Here is a 13,205-nt window from a genome sequence, read left to right on the forward strand (position 1 = left end):
TTTTTCCCTTTATTAACTAGTTTTTTTTTTACTAATATTTACTTTTTATGGCAAAATGTATTTTATTGATAGAAATAAAAAAACTTATTTAAAAAAAAAACCAAAACCACAGTGATAAAAGGGAATTTGTCACCATCTGCACCAAAATTGCCAACCTCTAACTCTTAAGTTCTGACCAGCCATTAGAAGTACACCTATCTCCAGGTTTTTTATAGGAAAGATAGCACAGAGTGGAGGAGGAAAAAAGTACACATCTTGAGGACATTTAAAGATTTAAATATTTTCCCTATAGATGTGACTTCTGCTTTGCTGGGAAGATAGTGTAATAAGTTTAGGAAACAGATATCTGGAAAAAATCATCCTTATTAGAATATGGCAAGTTACTGTAGTTATGAGTTCAGGCTCTCTGGTTTGTTCCCTTCCCTCCCGCACCCCTCCACCTCCAAACAGAGGTTGGAAATCAGACACGAAAGAGAGGTCTACCAGTGCTTCAGCTTGTGTTTATTGACAAATGATGTACTCTACAGCCAAATACAATACAATAGGAGTGTGGGTTTGTTCCAGATTGAAAACAGAAGAGAAATATTGGAGCAACACAGACACTCACAATGTGAGAAGGCTGAGGGTTGAGTAGTGGACAAGGAGTGTAGTAAGGCCTGCTGCTTGACAGTGGGCACTATTCTGGGAAGAACTTCCTTTCCATTCTCCCTCCTCGAAATGGAGGGGAAAAAAAAGTGGCTTATGACTGGAAACTTCTTTCTACCCCCAAGATAAGAGAGCCTTACCAGAGGACACCATTTCTAAATATCACATTATTCACTAAAATGTATTGGTTTTTAGCATCTGGATTCAGCTTCTACTTAATTTTTAATTTAAGTGTGTGAAACAAAGACACTTTCATTTACATGATGGAAGTGGGGAAAAGGAGAGTGATTCCTCTGGTCAGGAAAGATGTAGAGGCCCAGATATATTGAGAACTTGTACTTAGAGGGACTGTGGCTAGTGCCTACTTGTGTGTGCATGAATTATGTCTACATCAATTTAAAACACAATACTGATACATGTTACCTTAATCCCCTATGTCAAAGATGATCTGCAGTACCCTAAACTAAGCCACAGCTGCACTATCTTTACACACCACCAGGAGTATGTAAACTGATACTGATGTTTCTAAGTGGGGAGGAAAATAGGTCTAATACAAAGTTTCTTTAAGAAGAGACTTTAATTTGGGGGGGGGGGTGTTTTTAGCAGTCTAAAGCCTCTATTAGATGGGAATGGACAACACCATTAACAGCTGCAGATCTAATGGACGCAGGCAGGGCAGGGAAGGGAGGGTGCTGAAGTCAGCCAGAAGGTCTTCAAATGCCCTTTTATGGAACTGGCAGCACACGCATGGTGTTGGTGAAACCTGGACCTGGACGCCAACCATTCAGTACAATGACCACATCATTTTTCTTGAAAAAGCCATGAGCTTTGCCTAAGAAAATGGTTTAGAGAGAAAGTATCATAGATTGATCTCTCAAAACTGAAGTTCAGAAGAACTAGATCCTCCCACTTTAGGCAACTAACTCAGATCCACAGTAAAACTTGCCATCCACAGTAATTCAGGGCTGAGGAACTGAAATTCACAGTTTAAATGTTAGACAAATTTTCTTTATCAGCAACATTTTTTTGGTCACAAAATGGCATGAAGCCTGGGGCTCAGGCAAAGTCCAAAGACATTAAGCCTACAGATGTTAAAAGACTTACAAAGCCATATAAGCAGTGAATGTCATTCTCAATCACTAGTCTTCCTGACACCAGGGCTCTCCCTTAAATTTTCTCCAGGGTAATACACACACACACACACACTTGTATGTATGTGAATGTACATGGTTGTTTCTGTTTGTACTGTTGGACCATCTTACTGTCATTCCAATTTCTAATCAATATTCCCCTTTATCAAATGTCCAAGGCTACATTGCTTCAATGAGTAAAGAATGGAGTCAGTTGGGAGATGGGCCAGAATGAGCAGACTGGACTGTTCCTACTCAGTTCCATTCCTACACCCAAAAGCCACCCTTCCACTATGGGAGTTTGGGACCTGGTTTGGTCTCATTCTGGGAGGCTCCAATTACTGAGAGTTGTAATGTAATCTCTTTTAGAGCCAAAATTAGTCTTGATACATTTTCATTTTAAATATGCTTATGTAACACATACAACTATACCAAGGACAGCAACTCTATCAATTATACTGGTAATATAAAAAGTCTAATCCTAAGTTACAAGGAGCAAACCTAATCCTTTTACATACCAACTTCCATGGCCAAGTTAACTCTGAGGTCCACATCTTCAGCCCACGACTCATGAACAGGGTCCCTGCACAGCACAGGATAGACACCTCGGAAGAGATGAGCCTGGCGTGCAGCCTGAGGACTACGAGTTACAGCTATGATAGGCGCCCGTGGACGGTACCTGGATACCTGATAAGCAGACCTGGGAGAAGGAAAACAAGTTAATTAGTGTCCTAGGAACCAAACCAAACTACTTTAAATTCCCTTCTGCAAGCATTCCAACATTTATCTTTCTATTAACAATTCATATACACATTTGCTCTTCTCTCTAAACAGGTTTCTTGAGGACAGGGAAACTGCCTTTTCTTGTCTTCCCTGAGAGTACTATACCCAATTGAGTACAAAAATGTAGTAATAGTTCAAAACTGGTGGATTGTTTGGGAATTCCGAGTGCTAAACTAATCAAGTGTTTGCACTGTCGGGCACTGATATGGGCAAGCCCCATCCCCTGCCAGAGTGAGGGGCTGTCAGGCTACCTAAGTAGAGGCAAACAGGTCCAGGTGACAAATGGGGCAGGTCAAAGCGCCTATGATGATCAGCAATGGGATTGGATTGGCCATGTATGTAGCAGGTGTACTTTGAGCCTGGGCAAAATAGGGAGACCAAGTCTCAAAAAACCCCCAAAGCCCACTTGTTAGGGCAATGAATTATCTTCAAGTCTTTGAACTCAAAATGAGAAGCCATTTAAACCTTCTGTGAATCCATTCATTTTATGTGGCACTCCAAGCTCTTACTAGAATTCAAAGGGGTGTAGGTGGATAAGGAAGAACGTCAAAGTGAGTCCTAGGAAATGCTATTTATTCTTTTTCAGTCCATGTGATGAAAATGAAGGTTAACAGGAAGGTCCTGAGATGTTGCAAGCTACTGAGTTCAGACTACTCCCATCTTCGGTGCTTCTACCTCTCTTCTCCTGTTCTTCCTGAAACTTTCCCTAATGCCAAACCAATGAATTAGTAGTTAAGAGGAGGGGGAATGTTTGGAAGTCATCTTGGTTTGACCCCCAAACTGGCTCCATTCTCCACACCCTTTTACCCCCATATCTGCCAGGCAGAATTTAACCACAACCTTATGGGAAGCATGTGAACAGAAGCCAATTCCTACACTCAGTTTAGTACATCACCAAACCTATCAATCTCTTCAGGCAGGAAAAACTCAGTCATCATTCTGATACAGGGTTCATTGCCTTTCTGCAGAATGACCTTAACTCTAGTGCCTCACTGAAGCTCCCTGCTTTTCCCCATCAACACGAATGTACGCACTGGCACTACCTGCCCCATAAATGTCTGTAGTATGTTACTACAAGTTATTCTCTGGTGACACATATAGTATATCTTGTCTAACTTCCCAGCTCCTGGGGGAGAAAAGGGTCCCTAAGGTCAACATTTGGCACATAATAGATGCTGAACTGTGACTGCATGAATGTTCTAAACTCTCAAGGTGAAGGAGGCACCCAGAGAAACTAGAGAAGGCTAGCATGCTAAGCAGCTAAGCAGTTTAGTTGGTCAGTAAGATATTCAGTAACCTACCCTCTACAATACATCTTATGAAGAAGCACAACTTTGTGAAAATGTATACAAGGAGTCAAAAAGAATAGGTGCCACAGGGGGTGGCTAGGTGGTGCAGTGAATAGAGCACTGGCTGTGGACTCAGGAGGACCTGAGTTAAAATCTGGCCTCAGATACTTAACACAAAAACTAGCTGTGTGACCTTGGGCAAGTCACTTAACCAATTGCCCTACCTTCCCCCCTTCAAAAAAAAAATAGGTACACCACAAGCTGGGTTGTGGTGACAGTCTAAATTTATTTAAAACAAAAAGTGGCCTTACAAGCTATGTACAGAAACAATTGTAGTGCCTTTCTAGGACATCTCCTGACTCTATGGGGATTTTCTGTCCATTAGAAAATTGGGAAGTTTTAAGTAGTGGTAGAGAAAATCAAGGCTATTCCTAGGGGTAGAGGATAAGCAAGGACTGTCAACACAGCAAAGTGATTCCATCACTGCTCCTGTGCTGGCTCAGCACTACTAGGCTAAATATAGCCTATAAAGATGCAGGCATCAGTAAGGAACCCAGGGAGTGGCTGAAGTTGAAATCTCAGAAGATTTAACAGCCAAAAATAGTCAGATAGCAAAGTTCAGGCCTCTTCAACAAAGGTCAAATCTAAGTTAACCATGGCTAGATCTCAATAAAAATGGGAAGGCACCAATCATATGGTTGAAAGGAAAAACAAACATGCCTTTTCCCCCGGAGTCATATTAAAATGCTCCCCTCTCTCCTGCATTCCCCAAACAGCTCCTTGATACTTGTGGTTGGACCAATGTGGAACTGACCCTGTACAGATTTCCTGACCTATTCTGTTCCCTAATAGGTGGCCAGAAATCATCCTGTTTTGACTGAAGTTGAAGACTCAGGAATGCTGGGAGCAGGAGAGATCAGTCTATCACAGCACATTATATTTCAGACTAATTATAGGTTTGAGGTGAAAGAGAAAGAGACTAATCTACATGAAGTATAGATAAGAAAATATTTTTAAAGTACAGCTAAGTTTTAAGTATACAATTGGTTGTTCAGTTGTGTCTGACTCTTCGTGACCTCGTTTGGGGTTTTTTTGGCAAAGATACTGGAGTGATTTGCAATCTCCTTCTCCAGCTCATTTTACAGATGAAGGGAGGGAGGGTAAACAGGGTTAAGTGGCTTTCCCAGGATCACACAGCTATTAAGTATCTGAGGCCAGATTTGAACTCAGGTCTGAGTTCAAGTCCCATGTTCAGTGTTCTACCCTCTGCACCATCAAGCTGTCCTTAAATATACAATACTATCTACAAACAGACTTACCTAAGTTCCTAATATTGTCTGACAAAAGAATGCCTGATGAGGGGCTATTTTAAATGAAGAGATTGGAATCACTTATAATCCTGTTTAGGAATCATAGGATCATGAAACCAGAGCAGGAAGGGACCTCTAAAATCATCTAGTCCAACTCCTTCATTATACAGATGGGGAACCAGTAAGGCTTAAAGAAGATAAAAGGCTTGCTCACAGTCACACATCATAAGCACTGTAGGCAGGTTTTGAACAAAGCTACTGTTCTTTTCACCATACCACAATGTATTCCCATCCCTTGGTTTGTCACAAAATTGCTCAGCGCTGTCAGAGGCATTCACATTATAAAGGACAATCATGTCTCAGATTTTCAAACATGAGTTGAAGATGAATGTGTCCAGTCCTCCAAGGGAGCAGCTCAGATGTTATCTTACCTTCCATGAGTTTGAGCTTCGATTATCTTTAACAGGTTGGTTACCACACTTCTGAAATCCCTTGAGGACTTTGGCCTCCATCACAAGTTTGTTTCCTTTCATCTTGACCTTCCCCAAATGACCTGCCACCTCCTACCTTCCAGACTTGGTGAGAACGATAATGGCCCCACTGCAACACTTGAAGGAAGCCTCTACGGCACCCACGGCAGCAGCTTCAGTGGGATCCTTGGTAATGGGGGCCAGGCGGCGAAGCTCCTCAAACAACTGCGAGTGAAAGATGGCAGCCTCCGCCTCTCGGGCAATCTATAAGAGTAACACCCATCCCGTCCAAGGGGACAGAAGAAGGGAGGGACAGACCACATCTTTGTCAGAGCTTCAGTGGCAGAGGAAAAGAAGTGTGGCGACACAGGCACGGCTAGTGAGAATTAGGCTTCTACATTCAAGGGGACTCATATCTGAGTCCAGACAGGACAGATCAAAGACCAGGGCAAGTTCACACGTGCCTTTGGTGTTGTTTCCTCTACCACATTTGTAAGAGATCAATGAATTGTCCTTTCGACCTATATCAAGGGATTCTTGCCCTACTGCAAACTCTCTGGATATTGTCCTGGCGTTTCTGAACTGAGCCCACAAATTCAGGGCAGGGAGCAACAAGACATCACTCTGACCTTTTGGAAGCCATGGTCATCATTTTTGAAATTTCCTTTTAGGAATAAACAACTTGTTATCTGTAGCTACTACCTTGCCCTTAGGGCCCTACCTGCCACTCTCCGTCAGAACTATCAAAGCTGGGGATAAACACTTATAAGAGGCCTCTACGGCACCCACTGCCATGGCGTCTGCCGTATCTGTGCACGATGAGCATCGGAGAAGTGATTCAAAAAGTTGTCGGTGGTATGTGGCTGCCTCAGCCTCTCGAGCTATCTGCAAGCCAAAGGGGGTTGGGAGGGAGAAGGGAGACAAAGAAAGAAGGGGAGAATAAAGGGGGGAAAAACAACAAGAGACCACAGAAGGAAAGATAGAATGAGTTAGAAAAGAACATAATGCAACCCTAAGTTAATTGGCTAATTTGATCCTTAAAATTGCAAGAGGCAGAGTGGTGAAACAGTCCCAAGAATTCATCAGGCCAGCAAAAAGGTGATAAAGCATGGGAGAGCTTTAAATTCTTATTTTATCTGTTAAAAAAGTTATTTTCTTTTGTTCAAGGACTCCTTTGCAGACTGACTTAGCCCCAGTTGAATTTTGTTTAATTTACGGGTTGGAAGTAGATGGGACAAGAGAATGGATGCTAGGGGACAGGGATTTGGCTTATTTCTCTTTCCAAAGCCAAGATGCTGCTTTGGAACTATATCCCAGCCAGTGTACCAGCAACACAGGCTGACTTCTTGCTGGTGTGAAAGATATACATTTGTTGGAAATGCACGGAGTCCCAGAGCTTGACTAGGTGTTTCTTTTCTATGTGACATGTTTCACCACATTGCCTTCAAGACAAAGCATAGTTAACAGGAACATGGTCTCTTTATATGGCTGTTTTGTTCCCTGCTCAGTGTCCTTTCCAGGCACATATACATATTCAGTTCTGGCCAGCAAACCGATTCCTAGAACCTTTAGAAAACCAACCAAGTAAACCCAAATGTTTTCTTATGGTTCCATAAGATTTGGGAAGTCTGCAGTTAAACAAGGGCAATAAAGGAACTTTGATGAGGTGAAAAGTCTGCTTGTTTTGACCATAAGTTACAGGTAGCCAAACTCACAGATGTAGTTCAGAATTTTTCTTATGTATTCTAGGAAGTAAACCCACCAACCATATAAAGAGACAACCATGGAGCCGTTATGGTAGCAAAGCATGCAGAAGTTTAATATTCCATTTAACTTTAAATTCTTATCTAATGATTAACAAGTCTGAAGCACTGAATGAAAGAGTAGTTCTAATTTAAATGATTGGCTAAATCAAGAATTAAAAAGTGAATTTCAGCTGTAGATTATATTGCTAATAATTTTTAGAAAGACTTTAGGGAATGGAGAACAAGAAGGAGGAAGAAGCTGTTCTACTAATTTAACTGAGTCATTGCAAGCAGAAGTTGTCACCGAGAGTTATTAGAGTGATGGGCTTCATTATTCTGCACCAAGATCAAAGCACAAAACTCCCAAAATATGGAAGATAAATTCATGAGCATCACTACACCTGGCACTCCCTGAGTCCTTACTCATGTGTCATTAACCTTGAATAACTAGAGAAGGAGAAAAAGCAGCATTTAACATTGAGTGAAAATATCATTTACTCTTAAATTGGCCAACTCCTAACTTTAACATGATAGCTCAATAATGTCTGGATAGACATTAGCAGCTCAATTTATAGGTAAGTAAATTTTTCAGTGAGTACAGATACTTACTACCCTACCTGATCCCTATAAAAGGAGCCCAAATAATGCTGTTAAGTTCTTAGCTTTTCAATTCTCTTCATCCTTTTCAAATCAAGGAGGGAAAAAAAAATTCCTGCCTAACAAAAATTCTTCATACTTAGAAAAGTATCAAAAGTTTAATACAGATCAAGGTTTTGATCAGCAGTTTTCATAAGGCCTGGTAAGGTTCAGTACCCGAGGTTGCTGGAATTGGATGTGAAAAGGAAAAAACAATCACAAAAATGTTGCCTTGCAGGAGGTAAATGGTGAATCTGAAATTAGGTACAACGGGGTTGATTGTAGGGCAGGCCAGATCCCAATCCCATCAGGGTGGCACTTTGAAAATGAAAGCTTGTGAGCTACAGTGAGGGACCATTAGAATACAAACCAGATATACAGTTGCTAGGTTTAGATGAAATCTCAGGCTTAGTCAAGCAGCTGCCATTCAGATTAGCTACTTGCTCGTTCCACAAACTTTATAGGATTAAAGACTTGGTCACCTCTTCACTTAAATAACTAACATTTTTAATAAGGTGGTGATGAACAATTGATATCTGAGCCATACCACCTTGTAGCTGGCCCCAAAAAAGCATCTGACAGATCACAAAAACCCTTCATTTCTGTCACTGGATATGTACTATTTATTTGTGATTTTGTGCTAGACAGAAAGACTGGAGCAGTTAAAAATTAAAAATAAAAACAAGCTTAAGCTCTCAGATGGGAAGAGCAATTCAAACAATAGGACCTTTTGGGACAGCAAGAGGTCTATACCTCTATACTTATGGAAGACTATACCTAACAGCTTTGCTGGGGCAGAGAAGGCAAAAGAAGCCCCATCCTTGCATTGCCTAGACCTGGAATGGAGTCTTTAACATACAAGTACAAACACAAGTGTTGCCCAGTTTCCTTCCCTTCTGCATGAAGCTTAAGATTAGACCAAAGAAATTAAATAACACTAAATACTGAGAAAATTAGAATAAACTTAGGGCAGTAACATTAGGAAAAGCAGTACTTATATGCTGCACGGTGCAGAATTTAGCACCCCCCCCCCCAACCTTGAATCACAATTAAGTGGGACAAAGGACGTCCACTAGGAGGAAAGCAGTTCTTGGCAATCTTGACAAGAAATGATCCATTCTTAGCTAAGAGCAGACATTCAGTCCCAAACCCTGGGAGAGGGGCAGGGGTGGGGTGGGGCAGAGAGAACAATGTTTGCTCTGACTACTGCCCCACAGATTACTTAAGGGGATAGAAGGAGGCAGTTAGTTGACTCTAGGAAGCTAGAGATGAAGTTTGGTATAATAACCTTTCCAAGAAAATAAGCTAAAGTAAAATTACTTCATCTGTCTGCCTAAGCCCAATACAAGGAGATCAGATGACTAAGCCCTTGGAGAAACCCATTTTAACAGGTGTCCTGAAGACCCAGAAAATTTTCAGTAAAGGAGCACTGTGAGCATCTAGGACAGAAGTGAAGAGGGGGAGGAAATCAGGAATGGGAACAGGGCTGTGGAGAAGGAAACATCATCCAAACAGTTAAAGGGAACATGGTGGTTAACAGATGGGGACTGAGTCAGGAATTCATGTGAACCTCTCTCTTGAGAGTGTCCCTCCCCTCTGTTAAACTTGCCAAGTACAAGCCCAGGGTGATGGCCAAGTGAGGGCTCTGACCCCTTTCCCTTGTTCTGAAAAGGACAGGGTTCACTCACCAAATGTTGCATTCGCACGGCTTCTACTGGATAGTCCCCTTTGGCAGTCTCTCCAGACAGCATGATACAATCAGCTCCATCCAGGACAGCATTGGCTACATCGCTGCCTTCAGCCCGTGTAGGGCGTGGTTTCTTAATCATGCTCTCAAGCATCTGAGGAGATAGCAGAAGAGTGACACCTGTCCCTGTTCTGCCTACCCCCAAAACCCTTTCCCTGAAGTTTGAACTTTTGGATATGAAAAAAAGAGCTGCACCTGAGATTTCTTTGGTATAGGGAACCACTAGTAAGGACAGACATATTCTCTAAACAGTATAGATTGGTACCTAGTCTGCAACTTATAGTCACAGACCTGCCTGCAACACAGAGACTTAGTCACTTAACCACTGACTTCTCCAGGGTCAGACATCCAGCTTGTATGGGAAACAGGATTTGAAATAAGCTCTTACTGACACTAAGGCTGGCCTCTCCAATAAAACAGGCTAAAGTTAAATTATTTCATCTGACTTCTGATGTCTAGACTACAAGGGGATCAGAGAGTTAAGTCAATGGGGAGACCCATCTTGACAGGCATCCTAAGTATCTAAAAAATTAAAGTCAACCCAGCACTCAAAAACTGTTTCTATCCCAAATAATTTATTAGACCTGGGATGAGTCAGACAATATCAATAATGTACTATTGCTTTAATGAAACCCCAAAGTAAGGTTTGTATTTAAGGGTGGAAGGGCGAAAAAGGAAATAAATGAGAATACCTGAGTGGCACAAATAACAGGTTTTCCAGCTCTATTACACCTTCCAATCATCATTTTCTGAGCAAGGAAGACTTTTTCTGCAGGGATCTCAATACCTAGGTCCCCCCGGGCAACCATGATGCCATCACTGGCTTCCAGGATCTCATCAAATCTGATATCATAAAAAAGGAAAAAAAAATTATTTTTAACGCTGTAAGGACAATGTGAAGGTACAATGATAAAGGACAGTAGATATCATGCTAAAGCAGGAGCTGGGAATGTGAGAGAAGCCTGTGACTTCCTACTGATTAGATAAGGCAATGAAGGCTGTTCATTAAAAGGGCCAGATGGGCAGGAGGTCTCCTTTTCTGACTACATGCTCCTGAACAGGATTACCCTCTAAGGTGACTTGGTACTTGGCAGGATAGTTTCTAAAGGTTATAAGATTTCTGCCTTAATTGAGGGGTAGGGAGAAAGAAAAGTGTATAGACCTGACAGAATCCCTCTATAAAGTGAGAACAGCAATTAGTTCATTCCTTTTATCTCAGGTATCTAACTGGGTCATTTTCTCCACCAATCCTATGACAGGAAAAGTCTGATTTCATATTAATATGGTAGCTATCTCCGCAGTTTTGTTTCTAACCTTCATTTCCCAAAGCATCTTCTCTTTTCCTCTGCTGATTCTAAAGGGTGGGGAACCTGCAGCCTCAAGGTCACATGTGACCCTCTAGGTCCTCAAGTGCAGCCCTCTGACAGAATCCAAACTTCAAAGAACAAATCCCTTAATAAAAGGATTTGTTCTGTGAGACTTGGACTCAGTCAAAAAGCCACACTGAGGACCTAGAGGGCCTCATGTGGCCTCAAGGCCAAAGGTTCCCCACCTTTTTAGAATCTAAAGGCTACTTAATGATTTCCATTCTTCCTATCATCACTTCCATGTTCCAATCTGAAGCTAGGTCCAACACTTTGGTCTCATCATCATTCTATCCACTGCCCTGCTCAGGATGGCTCCTTTTGGGATATCAGGCTGGTGAAACAGAGGAAACCTCACACCCACACCAAGCCAAGTCTTGAGTACCAGTGGGTTATCAAAATGACAGAAAAAATGCTATTAACATAGCAGCTGCTTAGTAAGAGATTTAACTGACCAAAATTAGGTTTAAAACAAAGGCAAGCATTTGTCTTACGGCTGGGCTAGAGTTCAGAGAGTGAATCTAGAATGGGTATCATGGAAAGAATGTTGAATTTGGAGTCAGAAGACCAGAACTTATTTAAATCCTGCAGTTTATTACCTATGTGATGATTTTGTGGCTATGCCCATTTTCTTATCTGTAGGAGGACTATGTTAGACCAGATAATTTCTAAGATCCCTTCCCTTCAAGCTTTAAATTATATTATTAAATTAAATTATGTCTAAATTAACTGGCCTTTGGGAGGAAAGGATTAATTAGGAGGCCCTATGCTTCATGTTCCTAGAACTGAGATGAATAAGGAAAAATGCTAGCAGGGCTAGCATTAGAATCTTCCTAAGACGCTGTTCACTTCTAGGGAAATAAATGGGGGCTTCAGGAAGTGAAGGGGTTAATAAAGACACAAGGGGTCAGAATTTACTACCATATTCACTCCAGATGTCTTCCCATCCCACAACATCGATAGAAGGGAAATGGCACTATAGTAAATCAGGAACTTCAGGTTATTATTAGGGCAAGAAAAATCAGCATAATGATATTGATTCTAGGTGCTATTTATATCAAAGTCCTTCAGCTATCAATCCATCCTAAGCAAGCCAGTAAAGGGATAGTTAAAACTTCCTCTGACAGAACCAACCACCTGGGGGATCCCATTCTGGGGAGGGAAAAGAGAATTTTCTTCTTCTCCTAGGGGGTTCCTAAACATTCCTTCCTTCCCCTTACCTTCGGACTCCTTCATGGTTTTCAATCTTGCTGATGATCTTGATGTTTTTTCCTTTCTCTCCCAGGACCTTTCTGACTGCATGGACATCTTCTGCCTTTCGGATGAAAGATGCGAATATCATATCCACCCCTTGCTCTAATCCAAACTGTAGATCTTGGATATCCTTTGCAGACACAGCAGGCAAGTCTACAGCTGCCCCAGGAAGGTTGACACCCTTCTTGCTGCCCAGCATGCCGCCATTCTCCACCTCAGTCACAAGGAAATTGGGACCTATCAACCAATCAATAAACATTCATGTCTACTATGTGCAAGGTGATGGGGAATCAGAAGAAAGTGAAGCAGCAGTCCTGCCCTCAAAGAGGCACATTCTATCAGGAGAGGTAACACGTACATATATAAAATAAATACAATGCACTATGTTGAGGAATATAAAATAAGACAGTTCTAACTCCCAACCCACCCACCCCAAACCCTAATCTGCTTACTTACGCTCTTCCTGGAATTAAGTCTAGTAACAGAATGACCACTGTTTCTTTTTGCTATTCTTCCCAATTATGAAAACACACCATTTGTACAATAATTTAGCACAAAGACTCTGATACGTTCATCCCTTCCCTTCACATTCTTTTTGTTGATAACGAGCAAAGATTGGTATCTCTCATTCTCTCCCAAAGAAGAAAAGGACTATGGGGTTAGCTGAGATCAAGTTATATTTCATGGCTTTTTCAAAGAGAAACCATAGTTTGCCATTTATATGCAGGACAATGCACTCAAAAGGGTTTCCCATGTACTTGGGTCTAGGCTATTTTGGAAGCAAGCGTGTTGGAACAGTATTCTACCAGACCAATGCCCCACCCAAAGCATA

General features: G+C 41.6%; 1 protein-coding gene across 5 annotated transcripts in view; it reads right to left on the reverse strand.

Moving 5' to 3' along the window:
• Positions 1-480: 480 nt before the first annotated feature.
• Positions 481-13,205, reverse strand: part of PKM (pyruvate kinase M1/2) — a 38,197-nt gene continuing 25,472 nt past the window's right edge. For 4 of the 5 annotated variants that reach the window (XM_069067293.1, XM_069067292.1, XM_069067296.1 and 1 more), the window contains 6 exons: positions 12,340-12,610; positions 10,448-10,598; positions 9,697-9,849; positions 5,725-5,891; positions 2,294-2,475; positions 481-1,477 (listed from right to left, as the gene is read on the reverse strand). In XM_069067293.1, coding sequence (XP_068923394.1) covers positions 1,371-1,477; positions 2,294-2,475; positions 5,725-5,891; positions 9,697-9,849; positions 10,448-10,598; positions 12,340-12,610 — 1,031 coding nt within the window. In that variant the 3' untranslated portion in view covers positions 481-1,370. Of the gene's footprint in view, positions 1,478-2,293; positions 2,476-5,724; positions 5,892-6,348; positions 6,513-9,696; positions 9,850-10,447; positions 10,599-12,339; positions 12,611-13,205 lie in introns of all 5 variants that reach the window. The other variant, XM_069067294.1, reaches the window with a different exon arrangement.

This window comes from Petaurus breviceps, unplaced genomic scaffold (assembly GCF_028583685.1).
Source record: "Petaurus breviceps papuanus isolate PSGF00001 unplaced genomic scaffold, PetGlider_PUasm1.0 90740, whole genome shotgun sequence".
Taxonomy (NCBI): Eukaryota; Metazoa; Chordata; class Mammalia; order Diprotodontia; family Petauridae; genus Petaurus; species Petaurus breviceps.